The sequence below is a fragment of the Hyaena hyaena genome, unplaced genomic scaffold (assembly GCF_003009895.1).
Source record: "Hyaena hyaena isolate Hyena2069 unplaced genomic scaffold, ASM300989v1 scaffold_698, whole genome shotgun sequence".
NCBI classification, from domain to species: domain Eukaryota; kingdom Metazoa; phylum Chordata; class Mammalia; order Carnivora; family Hyaenidae; genus Hyaena; species Hyaena hyaena.
The window spans coordinates 783,991-801,403 of record NW_024081330.1 but is presented as its reverse complement, the minus strand read 5'-3'; the positions used below and the strand labels follow the sequence as shown (position 1 = coordinate 801,403).

The 17,413-nt window shown below is 39.9% G+C and overlaps 1 protein-coding gene across 1 annotated transcript in view; it reads right to left on the bottom strand.

The window, feature by feature from the left end:
* Positions 1 to 2,850: 2,850 nt before the first annotated feature.
* DYTN (dystrotelin) overlaps positions 2,851 to 17,413 on the bottom strand; it is a 54,186-nt gene continuing 39,623 nt past the window's right edge. The window contains exons 11-13 of the mRNA XM_039217502.1: positions 12,587 to 12,746; positions 7,900 to 8,407; positions 2,851 to 2,990 (exon numbers count right to left, since the gene is read on the bottom strand). Of these exons, the coding sequence (XP_039073433.1) occupies positions 2,887 to 2,990; positions 7,900 to 8,407; positions 12,587 to 12,746 (772 nt within the window). The 3' untranslated portion in view covers positions 2,851 to 2,886. The remainder of the gene's footprint in view (positions 2,991 to 7,899; positions 8,408 to 12,586; positions 12,747 to 17,413) is intronic.

Below are 17,413 nucleotides of genomic sequence, written 5' to 3'. Positions count from 1 at the left end.
GGAATAAAAGTAACCATAGACACTATGTGAATGAAAGTGCACGGCGATGTTCTAATAAAGCTTTGCTTATTGACAATGGAACCTGAATCCATATCATTTCCAAGTGTCACAACATTTTCTTCTTTTTCTTGACTCTTTCAACCATTTTAAAAAATGTAATAACCACTCTTAGTTCATAGATTGGACAAAACAGGGAGCAGGCAGGGTTTGGCCTGTGGGCTGTTGCTTGCTGATCTGTGTTCTAAGGGATGCTTATAAAACTTGTAAGGAACAAGCTGGGATAAAGTGAGAAGGAGAGTGAATAAAAGCAAAATTTAAAAAAAACCTGATAGACTAAAAAGCAAGTATTAGCATGAGATTGACTGGGGATAACTTACCTCTAATCCTATTTAAGTGGCCATCATTTTATTCTGGGACAGTACTAGAAATTACAGATCATACAAATAAAAATCCAGGACTCTAGATACAACATGGATTGCACATCAAGACACTATGCAAAAGACTGGACTCACAGCCATATTTATATAGAGAAAGTACAGAGCAGAGTACAGGCTCAGAAGCTGCATTCCAATCTCAACTTCATCAGCTACTGGCCAAGCAACTTTTGACAAGTTACTGAAATTCTTTGTGCCAATGTTTCCTCATAAAATGATATATCTACATGCTAGTTTTGTTGTGAGGAGTCAATGACTTGGTGCTTACAAGGTGCTTAGAAACGAAGTGCTCTACTAGTTAAAAAAAAATTAAATAGTTAAAGAGTGATAGTGATTACTTTGGACATCATTAAATTAAGCATCCATACAGAGAAGGGAGGCAGATAAATATCTTAGCCAAACTCACTGGATGTAGGATTTTAGTGAGAAATGTTCATGTTTTAAAATTAAAATTATTTTGGGGCGCCTGGGTGGCTTAGTCGGTTAAGCGTCCGACTTTCGCTTAGGTCATGATCTCATGGTTCGTGGGTTCGAGCCCCACGTCGGGCTCTGTGCTGACTGCCAGCTCAGAGCCTGGAGCCTATTTCAGAGTCTGTATCTCCCTCTCTCTCTGACCTTCCCCTGCTCACGCTGTCTCTCTCTCTCTCTCTCTCCTAGAAATAAATAAAAATATTAAAAAATAATAAAATTAAAATTATTTTAAGACCATGGTTGGTTCATATAAAGTTATAAAAATATAACCCAGAGACATCCTGTAGACTCTTCATCCAGTTCCCCAATGGTAACATCTTGCATAATTATTATACAATAATGCAACCAAGAAATCAACATTGGTACAAGCCACAAAGTTTATTCAGATTTCATCAGTTTTGCATATACTCGTGTGTGTGTGTGTGTGTGTGTCTGTGTGTGTGTGTGTGTGTTTAGTTCTTTGACAAGCCTGATCTCCATCAGGAGCATCCAGATAGAAAACTGGGTCATTAGCTCACATGAAAAAATGCTCATTTTTTCAATCATCAGGAAAATGCAAATCAAAACCACAATGAGATACCACCTCACACCAGTCAGAGTGGCTGATTCACAACTCAGGCAACAACAGACGCTGGCGAGGATGTGGAGAAAGAGGATCTCTTACGCACTGCAGGTGGGGATGCAAACTGGTGCAGCCGCCCTGAAAAACAGTATGGAGTTTCCTCAAAAAGTTAAAAATAGAACTACCCTACAACCCAGCAATTGCACTCCTAGGTATTTATCCAAGGGATACAGCCGTGCTGTTTTGAAGGGGCACATGCACCCCAATGTTTATAGCAGTGCTATTGACAATTGTCAAATTATGGAAAGTGCCCAAATGTTCATTGACATGTGAATGGATAAAGAAGATGTGTTATATATATACAATGGAGTATTACTTGACAATAAAGAAGAATAAAATCTTGCCATTTGCAACAATGTGGATGGAACTAGATGGCATTATGCTAAGCGAAATTAGTCAGAGAAAGAAAATATCATATGACTTAACTCATATGTGGAATTTAAGATACAAAACAGATGAACATAAGGGAAGGGAGGAAAAATAATTTAAAAACAGAGGGGGACAAAACATAAGAGACTCTTAAATACATAGAACAAACTGAGGGTTGCTGGAGGGGTTGTGGGAGGGGGGATGGGCTAAATGGGTAGGGGGCATTAAGGAGAGCACTTGTTGCAATGAGCACTGGGTGTTATATATAGGGGATGAATCCCTGGAATCTACTCCTGAAATCATTATTGCATCATATGCTAACTTGGATGTAAATTAAAAAATAAAAAAGAAAGAAAAAAAAGAAAGAAATTAATACTGGAAAAAAAAGAAAATTTGGTCATCAATTCACTAATTTAAATGCTACTTGAAGAAGACAGTCACATTGATTATGTAGATTACACATTGGAATATTACTACCAAGGTATTCGAATTAAAAATGGCCCTCTCTTGGGGCGCCTGGGTGGCTTAGTCGGTTGAGCGTCCGACTTTCGCTTAGGTCATGATCTCGCGGTTCGTGGGTTCGAGCCCCGCGTCGGGCTCTGTGCTGACTGCCAGCTCAGAGCCTGGAGCCTATTTCAAAGTCTGTGTCTCCCTCTCTCTCTGACCCTCCCCTGCTCACGCTGTCTGTCTCTCTCTCTCTCCTCGGGGAAAAAAAAAAAAAAAAGAATGGCCCTCTCTTGGAGACCCAACAGACCAGATTTGACTTGGCCTTTTCTTTCCTTTTCCCTCACTCCCAAGGCTTTAGTTGGAACTGCAGAACTGAGATACATGAGTAGGGAGATCCAAAACAACAACAACAACAAAACAACAACTTATTTTCTTCACATTTCACATCAAATTATAGAGAGGTAAAAGGCTTAGTTCTTTTAATATAGATTTTGAAAATATGTTTCATCATCATCCAAGGGACCTTTGTGCCTGGACTCCTTATCACTTCAAGTTGGATAGAGTGATTTGATCAACAAGGGCAGAGAAGGCCCTGCACAGCCGCTCAGCTCCACAATACAGGTCCGTGTTTACCGAAGATTGTGAGCCTGAAATCAAGAAACAGGAGAGTCCTTCAGAGAAAGCACCTAAAGGTTTCCAAGCTGATCGTGCCAAAGCTCTAGCACAGAGAAGGAATAAAAACTACCTCTCTCCAGTTCCTGTTGATGATGCCCTTTTTCTAGGTTACCCGGAAAATAAGATGGTTGTTATTTGCCATGATCAATTACTAATACAACTTGGTCGTGGGTTCTTAAAGGACATTTTCCATCACTCTGAGCAATAATCTGAGTAGCCAGAAATCCCACTGTAGAGCAGAGGTTTTCAAACTCTAAGTATATCAGAATCACCTGGATAGACAGTGTAAAAACAGATTTCTAGTCCTTCCCTAAGAGCTCTGATTTAGTACATATGATGATTAATTTTATGCCTCAACTTGACTCGCTACTTGGTCAGATATTTGCTGTGCTCAGATACTTGGTCAAACATTGTTCTGGGTGTGCTGTACGGGTGTTTCTGGATGAGATTAACATTGAATCTGCAGACCAACCACAGCAGACTGCCTTCCCTGATATGGATGGACCTCAATCAGTTGAAGGCCTGAAGTAAGCAAAAAGGCTGAGTCAGAGAAGTCCTTCTGCCTGACTGCCTTGCAGCTGGGACATCAGGTGTCTTCTGCCTTCAGATTCCAATGGAAAGATCACCCTTTCTTAAGTCTCCAGCCTGCCAGCTTTTGCACTGGAACTGCCCTCACTGGTTCTCCTAGGTCTCCAACTTGTGGACAGTAGATCTTGGGACTTGTCAGCCTCCATAATCACATGAGCCAATTTCTTAAAAATAAGTCTCTTTTTACATCTATATTACATCCTATTGGTTCCGTTTCTCTGAAGATCCCTAACTAATAGAGGGTACCCGGGATGGGGCCCGAGAATTTGCATTTCTGACAAGGTCATAGGTGATTCTGATGCCACTGGTCCAGGGACCATGCTGTGGGAACCTCTGTTGTATAGCTGCCGATGAATGGTTTGAGTGGTGCCTTACGATCCATTATAATAGGGGTTGTGTTGTAGAAAGATCTATAGTTTGGCATTTATCAACCAAAATTTAACATGCGTAATTTTTAACCTAAGAATTACTTTTCCAGAAATTGATCCTAGAGGTATACTCACATATGAGGACAAACATATAGGTTATAAAGGCACTCACCAAACCATTCTTATGGTAATAAAAAATTGGAAGCAACTTAATTATATACCAATAAATAAATTATAGTACATTTATACTCTGTGATATTATGCAGCATTTAAAACATGAAATTACTCAATGTCTAAGGTATATTGTCAAGTGGGGAAAAAAAGCAAAAGCAGGAACAATATAACTTAGGTTGAGAAAGGAAAGACATACAACTATACAGAGAAAAACATCCCTGTTCCTATACTGTAAAGTAAATTCCTTCACTACAAGTTTGAGCAAATTGTTTGCTACTGATTTTCAACCCACCATTTGGAAATTAAAGTTTGGGGAACCTCATCTACATACCTTCTATCAAACTCTCATAGTCTTGAAATTCTTTTACCCTATCGTGATAATGAAGGACTTTATTCAGTTCATGTGTACGACTGCCTAATTGACCATTAGCCTTACTGCTTTAGTCTTAGCCTTTAAGTAATTTAAAGTTCATCTTAATTTCCAAAATGTGTTGACTCCTTAGCACAGCTCCAATGTGGAAGAATAGTCAGTTACAATGAGGCAGGGAAACGGAAGAGACCCTGTGAAGGTAAAAGCTGGGGTTTTCCCCCCTTCATTTCTTTTCCTGCTTCTGTTCTTGCCAGGACCTGCACCCCCACCCTACACATGCCCTAATGTGTGTCCTCCTTGTCAGGGACAAAAAGAGCATGATGTCTTGGGGGCCTTCCAGCACAATAGGTCAGTGCGCTTATCACACTTCTTGCTCTGTTACCCACTTTCGGTGTAATTTTGGCAAGCATGCAGAGATTATGCATAAATGATGGAGTGTACTTTTATAACCCTTATCACCAATGGCTAAGAAGAATTTGCAAACAAGACCATATTCAAAACCAGATTGAATAAAGATATAAACTTACTTAGAAATATTTGAGAGAGGAGAAACCATGTTTATTACATGCAAATAGCCATGAAGATTAACATAGATCCTATGCTTACAAGGATTAAGGAAACAGGGCTGACCAAAAAGAAATAAGACTATAAATTTAAATCTTACCAATTAGCATTTGTGGAATCATTGTGGAGTATACACTACCATGATAACAAAAAGGGAAAATGTATATCCTCTTGGTAACATCATAAGCACTTTTGTATAATAATGCATACTTCTAGTAGAAACATCCCAATGGCTCTCTTTAGACTTAAGTTACAGATACCATATGTTTTCACGTACAGGTGGATTAGGAGGAACTCAACAGAAGACCATGGGGGAGGAGAAGGAGAAAAATAGTTGGGGAGAGGGAGGGAGGCAAACCATGAGAGACTCTTGAATGCTGAGAACAAACTGAAGGCTGATGGGGGTGGGGGAGAGGGGAAGAGGGGTCCTCCATGGACATGGAGGAGGGCATTTGTTGGGATGAGCACTGGGTGTTATATGGAAACCAACCTGACAATAAACTATGAAGGGGAAAAAACCCAAAAGCAAACAAAATAATAAATAAACTTAAGTGGAAGTCAAGGTAATTTTTTGAGACATACTTTTTTGGGGGTATTTTCTACAAGATTGGACAATGCTAACTGCACCTCTCCACATTACTGCATCATCTAAATGTAGAAATAAGCTTTACCCTTCCATGATTTTTCCTTTTAATAATATAATCATGTGTGTATAAAGAGGTATATAGGTATGTTTTTTATATATAGACTGATAAAGTAAAGTAAAATATTCATGTGCCTTTTAGTTTTAGGTATCAACCTGCACAAGTGTTGGGATAAGGTCTTCCCAATGTGCGTAGTAGGCCTAGCTTATTAGTGACAGCGGATGTGCAACACAGCCTGCTACACTTGCGAGGGCTGTGAGGAATCAGCAGCTTTTATAAGCTCAGTTGGACAAACAAAACAAAACAAAAAAATGAGATGAAGATGTCAAAGACTAAGAGATTTTTCTGGAATAAAAGTCAAATTTTTATGTGAAATTTTCCTAAAACCTTCAAGTGGATGTTGACTTTGCTTTGAGTACTCATCATGACCCCAGTGAAGTTAAAAAGGAAACACAGTGGGTGGAATTTTGTGTCAGCCTCAGAACGAGGCACAAGGAGTTCTCATCCTGTTTTGGTCTCAGGCAGTCTGAGCATGCTTTGGGCATCTTGGTAATCTTGTGTCTCTAATGCAAGAATTATAACTCCAACTCTCTTCACAGTAGAGATTTTTAGAATCACCAAATACTTACTTCATTGACTTGGTTCGGCCAACTTCAATATACAACCGACATTATGAGGTACTGATTTTCCAGCTCACCAACTGTTATGGGCTGGATTGTGTCACTCCCCAAATTCATATGTGGCTGTCCTAACCAGAGTACCTCACAGTGTGGTTATATTTGGAAACATATTCTTTAAAGAGTTAATTAAATCAAAATGAAGTTATACTGGCAGATCCTAATCCAATAGAAGTAGTGTCTTTATTAAGAGAACAAATTTGGATAGGGATGCCCACTGAAAGTGTGATCTCACACTTCTAACCTTCATGACTGTGAGAAAATTAATCTGTGATGTTTAAGCTACCCACTCCGTGGTGGGTACTTTGTTATAGCAGCTCTGGCAAACTCACACACCAATTCAGAAATATTTTGAGAAGGCCTCCTCACAAATCTCTAGATGATCACTCAACATAAAAGATTTTAGGCTTTCGAAAAGGACATGGATATAGGTATAAGGTATATCCAAAGGCAACAAAACACTATAAATAAGACTGTATCAGTCCAAAACAGAAGAAATAACTATAGTAAAGAGATCCTTTTAATTTTAAGATTAAAATTTTTATTAAATTTTAATTTAATTTTAAAGAAGATTTTTAAAAATAGCCTTCAGAATTTAGCAATGAATCATAGCTTCTGAAGAAAATGATGATGATAATGATGGTACTGCTTACATTATAGAAACGTAATCAACTGTGCTCTGGAAGAGTATCATGATTACCCCCCTTTTTAAACAGTAACACCAGGCTGCCCAATTATATTTGTTGTAGTGCTACTGACACTACTGACTGCAATAACAAAATTATCTACTATTTGTTATTTACTTATATTTTATCATTTAATATTTCATAATGGAAATTTCACATAAAACTTGGCTTCTCTTCTACGAAAGTCTTGTGGTCTTTGACATTTTCATCCCATTTTCACTTTTTGTTTTTGTTTCTCCAGTTTATCTATGAATAGATAAGCTGCTTATTTCTAAAATATTTATAGTTATTTACTACTATGGAATGCTGGGATTGTGCCAGATGCTATAGTAAAATCTCTTATGGTCTATCACCTTTAGTGCCCACAAAAACTTTGTAAATTGGGCAATATTAGACCTCAAGTTCAGAGATGCTACTGATGTCCAAAAGATTTGGTTACTCACTAAATGAATTGTAGCTGTTGGGATAATGTGATAAAATCAAGTGTTGAAAAGGCAGCCTGAGGGGCACCTTGGTGGCTCAGTCGGTTAAGCGTCTGACTTCAGCTCAGGTCATGATCTCATGGTTCGTGGGTTTGAGTCCCGCGTCGGGCTCTGTGCTGACAGCTAGCTCAGAGCCTGGAGCCTGTTTCAGATTCTGTGTCACCCTCTCTCTCTGACCCTCCCCTGCTCATGCTGTCTCTCTTTCTCTCTCAGAAATAAATAAAACATTAAAAAAATAAATTAGTTAAAAATTTAAAAAAAAAAAAAAAAAGAAAAGACAGCCTGAATCCCTGGCCATTACTCTCTCCATTGATTGTGAAAACCTTACCTGGTGGCATCTCTAGAGTGAAGGCAACTGTAAGTTTTGACAACAGTTCTTGCAGTTCCTTTTGCTCTCGCTCATCCTTTCCCTCCTGGATGTTAGCCATCTCTTTTCTGTCTGCAGGTGCCAGAGCAGGATGGTTCATTTCAGCAGGAACCATCTGGGGGGTGGCCTGCAGCAGTCGTTCCTGGGAACCAGGTAGGGAGCTAAAGATTTCCTTTGAGGTCTTTTGTGCTTGGCTTTGTGCCCTGTTGTTTTGTGTTGACTTCAGCTGCAAGACGGCCTCTGGAGATTCTGAATTTGGTGTAGCATGCTCTGCATTTGCTTGACTTTGGTGACTTTTGTCAATCATCATTGGGTGAGCAAGAGGTTCCCTTTCTGAACCATCTTCAGTGGCATTTGTGACCTGGGGAGGATCTCCTCCCCTCCAAAACCGTTCATCCTTTCCGTGGTCACCCTCGGAAATCATATTTTGGCAGGAAGAAGATGAAGGATGGAGTGGCTGCAACATTGCCTGGATAAAGAAAACTTTATGAAGAAATCGACCTTTATCTTACTCTTTTCATAAATATGTTAAATTTTAATCTCCTAATAGGAAATTTTAATGCAAGAATTTTCTTTCTCCTCTCTAAATAATTTATTATTGATTTTATTTTATGCTGTTAATTCAATATTCATCTAAAACAGCCTACAAAAAGGACAATAGCTCAGATTCTTTTAAAAACATTTTTTTAATGTTTATTTATCTTTGAAAGAGACAGAGAGACAGAGCATGAGTGGGGGATGACACATAAGAGCATGAGAGAGGGAGACACAGACAGCAGAATCTGAAGCAGGCTCCAGGCTCTGAGCTGTCAGCACAGAGCCCAGCGCGGGGCTCGAACTCACGCACTGCAAGATCATGACCTGAGCCGAAGTTGGAAGCTTAACCAACTGAGCTACCCAGGTGCCCCACCAGTTCAGATTCTAAAATTTCACAGGAACTTGGGAAAATTCTAGGACCTAAATATTCAGGTTCTAAGAATATCATAAGGAATTTCTGAGAACATCAACATATCTTGAATTGTAGCCAAAATGTATTACAATAAAACATGTTCATGATGATCCACCTAGGTAGGTATGTTGGGAGGCTTATAATAAACCACAGGTATAAAATCTAGGGAGTGTGCCCCCTACGAAGCACAATATCCAAAGTGTGGTCCACAGATTCTCGGAAATCCCTAAGACCTTTTTAGAGGTCTATGAGGTCCAAATAATTTTCACAATGATACTTAGATGTTATTTGCCTGTTCACTGTGTTGACATTTGCCCCCAGGGTGCAGAGTCAAAAGTAAATAAAGTTGAAGTAAGTTAGGCTAATGCTGTTGGTGCCTTTGTACAAAACAAGGCAACACCAAAGAGTGCTAGGAATCATGGTATTCTTCACCATTATGCTCTTGCAGCTAAAAAAAAGAAAAAAAAAAGACCAACCAGCCAAACAACACCACCAAAAACAGCTCCACTGCTCCACTTAAAAATATCCTTGATGGTATGACAAAATTTTTCGATTTTCTTAATTATGACACGTATTTTTATTTTTTAAAAAATTTTTTAACTCTTTTTATCTTTTTTTCTTACAAACAGTTTATTGTCAAGTTGGTTTCCATATAACACCCAGTGCTCATCCCCACAAGTGCCCTCCTCCATGCCCATCTCCCCCCTCCCCCCCACATCCATCAGTCCTCAGTTTGTTTCTCAGCATTCAAGAGTCTCTCATGGTTTGCCTCTCTCCCTTTCCCCCACCATTTCCCCCCTTCTTCTCTCCCATGGTCCCCGTTAAGTTCCTCCTAATCCTCCTATATGTGCAAACATATGATATTTGTCCTTCTCTGCCTGACTTATTTTGCTCAGCATAACACTCTCAAGGTCCATCCATGTTGCTACACATGGCCAGGTTTCATTCTTTCTCACTGCCATGTAGTATTCCATGGTATAGATAAACCACATCTTCTTGATCCATTCATCTGTTGATGGACACTTAGGCTCTTTCCATGTTTTAGCTATTGTGGAGAGTGCTGCTATGAACATTGGGGTACAGGTGCTCCTATGCATCAGCATTTCTGTATCCCTTGGGTAAATTCCTAGCAATGCTATTGCTGGGTCATAGGGGAGTTCTATTGTTAGTTTCCTGAGGAACCTCCACACTGTTTTCCAGAGGGGCTGTACCAGTTTACATTCCCACCAACAGTGTAGGAGGGTGCCCGTTTCTCCACATCCTCGCCAGCATCTAGAGTTCTCTGATTGGCTCATTTTAGCCACTCTGGTGTGAGGTGGTATCTCAGTGTGGTTTTGATTTGTATTTCCCTGATGAGGAGGAATGCTGAGCATCCTTTCATGTGTCTGTTGGCCATCTGGATGTCCTCTTTGGAGAAGTGTCTGATCATGTCTTCTGCCCATTTCTTCACTGGGTTGTTTGTTTTTCGGGTGTGGAGTTTGGTGAGTTCCTTATAGATTTTGGATATTAACCCTTTATCTGATATGTCATTTGCAACTATCTTTTCCCATTCCATTGGTTGCCTATTAGTTTTGTGGGTTGTTTCCTTTGCTGTGCAGAAGCTTTTAATCTTGATGAGGTCCCAATCGTTTATTTTTGCTCTTGATTCCCTTGCTTTTGGGGATGTGTATGACACGTATTTTTAATATTGTGTATGATGAAATGGAAAGTGTGTAAAATACTTCTAATGTTACTGAAACACAGAAGTTGCCTTTTTTGTGAAAGTATGACTTGCAGACTGTTATTCAGAGTTGGATGTTTGGCAAACATTTTCTCAAAAATAAGTGAAGTGAGATTGTCACAGTAAAGAAACAATTATATGCATTGTCAATTTTGACAGGTGAAGTTTTTGCAAAAATCAGAATTTTAGCAAACTCGTATCTGCCATCTTGTGCATAATACCTTTCCAATTCATAAAGACTTTCTTGATGAGATTGATGGTGATATTAATGAATGTGATTTTTGAGGAGGAAGGGTAGATATCATATAATGAGCAGTAGGAAGTTTGGCTTAGCTCAGTGAACTTCCAAATTTCCAGTGTATCTATCATGCTGTAAAATCATGCATGGGTAGAAGATTCATTCAAAGAGCACAACAGAACATTGTATTTTAATGAAACAGAGTGTGAGATAGATATGGTTTCAGATTCAATGCTGTGACTCTCCTTTAAGAAACAATCTCCTGTTGATACAGTTGTGCTGTTTCGAAGGGGCACATGTCCCCCAATGTTTATAGCAACACTATCACCATAGCCAAAGCATGGAAAGAGCCCAAATGCCCATCGATGGATGAATGGATAAAGAAGATGTGGTATATATATACAATGGAATGTTACTCGGCATTCAAAAAGAATGAAATCTTACCATTTGCAACTACATGCATGGAACTAGAGGGTATTATGCTAAGCAAAATTAGTCAGAGGAAGACAAATTATCATATGACTTCACTCATATGAGAACTTTAATACACAGAACGGATGAACACAAAGGAAGGGAAGCAGAGATGGTATGGAAACAGGGAGGGGGACAAAACATAAGAGACTCTTAAATATAGAGAACAAACAGATGGTTACTGGAGGGGTTGTGGGAGGGGGAAGGGCTAAATGGGTGAGGGGCATTAAGGAATCTACTCCTGAAATCATTGTTGCACTATACGCTAACTAACTTGGATGTAGGAGAAAAGAAAAGAAAAGGAAAGAAAGGAAAGGAAAGGAAAGGAAAGGAAAGGAAAGGAAAGGAAAGGAAAGGAAAGGAAAAGAAAAGAAAAGAAAGGAAAAGGAAAGAAAAGAAAAGAAAAGAAAAGAAAAGAAAGGAAAGGAAAGGAAAGGAAAGGAAAAGAAAAGAAAAGAAAAGAAAGAAAGGAAAAGAAAAGAAAAGGAAAGGAAAGGAAAGGAAAGAAAAGAAAAGAAGAAAAGAAAAGAAAAGAAAAAGAGTAATCCCCTGTCATGTTTTGGTGTACTACTAAAGAAAAAGACCTTTAATGGTTTGAAAAGACTATCAACACAGTCTTCTCTTTTTCAACTGCAAATCTCTGTAATGCCAAATTTCTTCATATACTTCAATAAAACATCTTGCAATGGATTGAATGAAGCAGTTATGTGATGTCTTTTATTAAGCCAGATATTAAAGCAATTTGTTAAAAACTGTGAAACAATGCCACTATTCTAACTAAGGTTTTAAAAAAATATGTAGTTACTGTTTAAAATCATCACATATATAATGGGTTTATTATATTTTTAAGTTAAGTAATAAACTTTTAAGCCACTTCTCACTTTTATTTTTGATCATGGTAAAGAGCCTGATATAACCCACAAAAGCTCCTTGGGATCCTCAAATTTTGTTAAGAATATAAAAAGGATGCAGAGACCAAAAGACTATGAGTCAATGCTGTAAAGGACCGCTTTGCTCTAGATCGATAGTTTCTAAATGGCCCTGATACTGTACCAGCCACCAATTCTCCCAGTGGCATTGCTTTCAGAAAGGGGAAGGACACAGTCTGGAGGGTGCGAGTGGAGGAGTGAGGGAATGGAGAGAGGAGGCAGGGAAGAGGCTGATCAAAGTGAGGTGAGAAGCTTCCGGCAGAAGTCCTTCCACTGGCCAGAGGATTTGAGGCCAGATTTCTGGATGCTCCAGATGGCCAGTGTCTCTCACATGTTCATACCTGCAGATGCTGCCCCATCTGCTGTAGCTGGGTCCACAGACTATCCTGCTTGGCTATGAGTTGGTGAATCTTTGTTTCAAATTGGCAACTTTTTTCTTTCTGGGAGGCACATAAGGCTTGCAACTTGTCTTTGTATCTGTTTAACCGTTTTTTAAGGAATCTGCAAAGAGGACAGGTTTGAGTAAGTCGGAAGGCCAAGAGGCCAGCACACTGACTAGAGCCCTAGCAAGATGTACTGGGAGTCCTCTCTCTGGGAAAAGATGCTGGAGAAGCCTGTGCCTTGACTATTACTTAACATTGATCAGTGCTGTTTTATACTGTTTGACTCTTTACCATATTCCACTGCCCTTTATGTCTCTTATATAAACACAATTCCATTAAGCATTTCATAGGCTTTAGAGGCGTTTTAGAAAACTCATCATGCATGTTATGAGTTACTTTTAACAGCATACTTTCACTAGCTAGTTAAATTTGAATATGGACCTTTTAAATTTCCTTTTGTCTGAAATCACTCCATTTAGAATGACAATATACACACATGGCTAAACACCTAACACCTGACCAGGATAGGCAGGGAACAATGAGGCAGGTAATTCATAAATTGTGGGTCTGTTTTGGCTTCTCTTCCTAAATGTAGTTGTTTATTGGTTTAAGAATGAACCAGGCAGTCAGGGCAAGCCTTTCAAAACATAAACCAGGTCATGTCCTTCTGCTCAAAGTCCTCTAGTGGTTCCCTTTCCTTGTTTACAATAAGCCAAAGTCCTTCAGAGGCAGACAAGGCCCAAGAGTTGGCCAAGATCCCCTTTCCTCTTTGACTTGCCCTCTGCCTCCTCTTGTTCATTCACTGCCTGCCACACAGAGCTCTTGGCTACTCTCAACACACCAGACATGTCCTCCCCTGAGAGTCTGCTCTTTTGGTCCCTCTTCCCGGAACCCTCCTTCCTCTCCTCACCCACTCACATCTTTAAAGTCATTGCTCAACACCGCATTCTCAGTGAGGCCATCCCTGACTGCCCTACTTGACGAAATGTTCTGAATATCTCTGTTAAGTCCACCCAGTCCATTATGTCATTTGAAGCTATTGTTTCCTTGTGGATTTTCTGCTTAGATGATCTGTCCATTAGTGTAAGTGGGGTGTTACAGTCCCCTAATATTATGGTATCACTGTCAATGAGTTTCTTTATGGTTGTGATAAATTGATTTTGATATTTGCGTGTGTCTAAGTTGGGGGCATCGATATTTGCAATTGTTAGATCCTCTTGGTATATAGACCCCATTATGATATAATGCCCTTCTTCATCTCTTGTTATGGTCTTTATTTTAAAATTTAGTTTGTTTGATATAAGTATGGCTACTTTGGCTTTCTTTTGATTTCCATTAGTGTGATAGATGGTTCTCCATCCCCTTACTTTCACTCTGCAAGTGTCTTTACTAAAATGAGTCTCTTGTAGGCAGCACATAGATGAATCTTGTGGTTTTTAATCCATTCTGATATCCTATGTCTTTTGATTGGAGCATTTAGTCCATTTACATTCAGAGTGATTATTGAAACATGAATTTAGTGTCATTGTGTTATCTGTAGTGTTGGTGTTTCTGGTGATGATCTCTGGTCCTTTCTCATCTTTGTTGCTTTTGGTCTTTTTCTTCTCCCCTCAAAGAGTCCCCCTTAAAATTTCCTGTAGGGCTGGTTTAGTGGTCAAAAACTCCTTTCATTTTTATTTGTTTGGGGGAACTCTCTAGCTCTCATTATATTTTGAATGACAGACAGCCTTGCTGGATAGAATATTCTTGGCTGCATATTTTTCCAATTCAGCCATGTTTAATATATCTTGCCACTCTTCTGGCCTGCCAAATTTCTGTGAACAGATCTGCTGTGAACTGACCTGATCTGTCTTCTCTTGTAGGTTAAAGACTTCTTTTTCCCTTGTTGCTTTCTCTCCTTGTCTGTGTATTTTGTGAATTTGACTATGATATGGCTTGGTGGTGGCTGGCTGTTTTTGAGTTTAATGGGAGCTCTCTGTGCTTCTTGGATTTTGATGTCTGTGGCCTTCCCCAGATTAGAGAAGTTTTCAGTTACAATTCGCTCACATAAATCTTCTACCCCCCTTTTCTCTCTCTTCATCTTCTAGGACTCTATGGTTTGAACATTATTACATTTTAATAAATTGCTTAGTTCTTTAAGTCTGCCTTCATGATCCCTGACCTTCATTTCCTCTTTTTTGTCAGCTTCATTATTTTCCATAATTTTATCTTCTTTACCACAAATTCACTCCTCTGCCTCATCCGTCTTCATTTTCTATGGCCTCCATTTAGGTTTGCCTCTTAGTTATAGCATTTTTAATTTTGGCCTGACTAGATTTTAGTTCTTTTATCTCTGCAGAAAGGGATTCTCTGGTGTCTTCTATGCTTTTTCAATCATAAGTAGTATCCTTATAATTGTTGTTTTAAATTCTAGTTCAGACATCTTACTTATATCTGCATTGACTAAATCCCTGGCTGTCATTTCTTCCTGTTCTTTCTTTAGAGGTAGATTCCTCCATCTTGTCATTTGGAGGAAGACAACACAATAGTAATAATACTAATAGAATAAAATAAAATTGAAAAATTGAAAAAAATCATTGAAAAAAAATCAAATAAGGGAAGCTAGATCCTAGGTGTGTTTGGTCTGCTTGTTAAGAGAAGCTTGACAGAAAGAAGAGAAAAGAAGAGAGAAAAAAATTTAAAATTAAAAAATTAAATCCCTGGCTGTTTCTTACAAAAATTTTTGCTCTTTCTGTATCCAAGAAACAAAAGAAAAGAAAAACAACAACAACAGCAGCAACAACAACAAACAGAAGCAGGAACAACCAAACAAGCAAGCAAAAAAACCCAAATGAAGCTAGATCCAGTTTCTCATAGAGCTGAAATTTTGCAGGAGTCTATGGTCAGTAGACTAAATTCGTGGAAGGGATCTATACTGGTCTCCTAAGGGAGGGACCTGCTACTCTGGTTCTCAGGCCCACTTGCCCCAGCGGAGATGTGTTTGGAGGTCACAGCAGGGCAGGGCTTGGTGTAACGGCTCCATTCTCCACCTGGTGGCGCTGCTCACTGGGGTCAGTCATTGTTGGGCTAACAGGGAAAACGCCTTCACCATTCTCTCTAGTCTCCAGAACAGGAAATTCACACTCTCACAGGCGCGTGTTCAGTCACCCCTTCTGTGTCCCCACTTTCCCCCTGTCTGTGTCCAAGCTGTTTGCCTACCAGGAGGTGCCTCTATCCAAAATTTTTATCTCAGGCCCGGCTGTGTTTCAAAAATCCACAATTTAGAGACTCCCGCTGTTGGGACCCACAGTGGTCTTCTGGGGGAGGGTCTCCCCATGTTGTGGCTGGTGCTGGCCTGTCCCAGAAAATGGTCATATTACCGCGCAGTGGCAACAGAACAGAATTTATGGTAAATCACAACACACAGCGGGGGTCAGGGTTTGCTGCCCCAGCTGGTGTCTTTGTTCCTATACTGGTGAATGTGGTGGCTTGATGGCACCGGTGGGGTCTTTTGCCCACGGAGAGGCTGCACCACCTCTACCAAATACACGCCAAGCAGGGGAGCCACTGCTCCCTGTGAGACCCCGGGGATCCTCTCACTTCACTGCGGCTGGCCTCTGAAAGTTCAGACCCTGTGCTCTGCTGTTGATAAAAACCTGGTGGTACTGAAACCCTCTCCTTTCTCTCCACCCTCGTCAATGGTTTGGGGGAACAGGTTTCTTGTGCAGTCCCCTGTGCCTGTTTTCACTCTTCCTCTCTAGCTGCTCTGGGGGGGAGGGAGTGCTTTCTCTTGTAAACCCAATGCCCTGCTCTCTCCCTCTTTCTCCTCTCTCGGAAAAGGGCTCCCACTTCTTGTCTCCCCCAGTTCACCTCGCCTTGCCACATCCCTGCTGTGTTCTCTCCCTCAAATTACGCAGGTTGTTCTGTTTATCGTCAGATCTATTTCCAGTGTGTTCAAAATGGTTCGATATCGATCTAGCTGAGACAAGCCCAGGGTCCCTTTACTATTCTGTCATCTTAACTTCCCCTCCTGACTCCCCGACTGCTCTGCTTGAAATTGCAAAACAGGACCCCCAACCCGGCCTCCAGCGCCTCACATCTCCTCCCCTTTTTTGTCTCCATGGCTTTCTGCATGTCTAATTGTGACAGAGCTTGATAAAATCTTAGATTTAAGACTTCGTCTCCAGCCTTCAAACCTCTGGACAGTCACATTATATGGCATATGACATATTTTACATATTATTTTACTTATACATTACTTATTTTACTACTTAATGATTACTTATTGTCTCTTTATTCTGGAAAATTTTTTTTCTTCTGTTTTGCTTGTTGCCACATTCCCAGGCACAGGCCTAAAATAGCCCCGGTTACAGAGTATGTATGCAATTAAAATTGGCAGAGTAAAGTACAATCTTATTCTTTTATCAGTATGGCTGGCATATTTGTGGAATTTGTAGAAATCAAATCGCTGGTGGCAAATACAACCAATGTTAGATTTCTCAATGTTAGAACCGTTGGACTTCCTAATTACTATAGATTTTGAAGAGGTCTTGGAGTCTAGTTTGGGCTCCCACCCAAGTGGGCATCTCTGAAGGAGAGTCCTCAAACTTATAGGCAATCACCCTCAGATGAAATGGGAGTCTGACTCTAATGACTTTGATTATAATTGGAGTTTCAAATATATCTTTATGATGGGTTTTTCAGAGAGCAGTCAGTCCAGGGATTTGATAGCAGACAACAAAGATATATCCTCAGAAGTCATCTCTGGACAGTTTTCTAGACAATGTTGTGCTTATTATAACCACT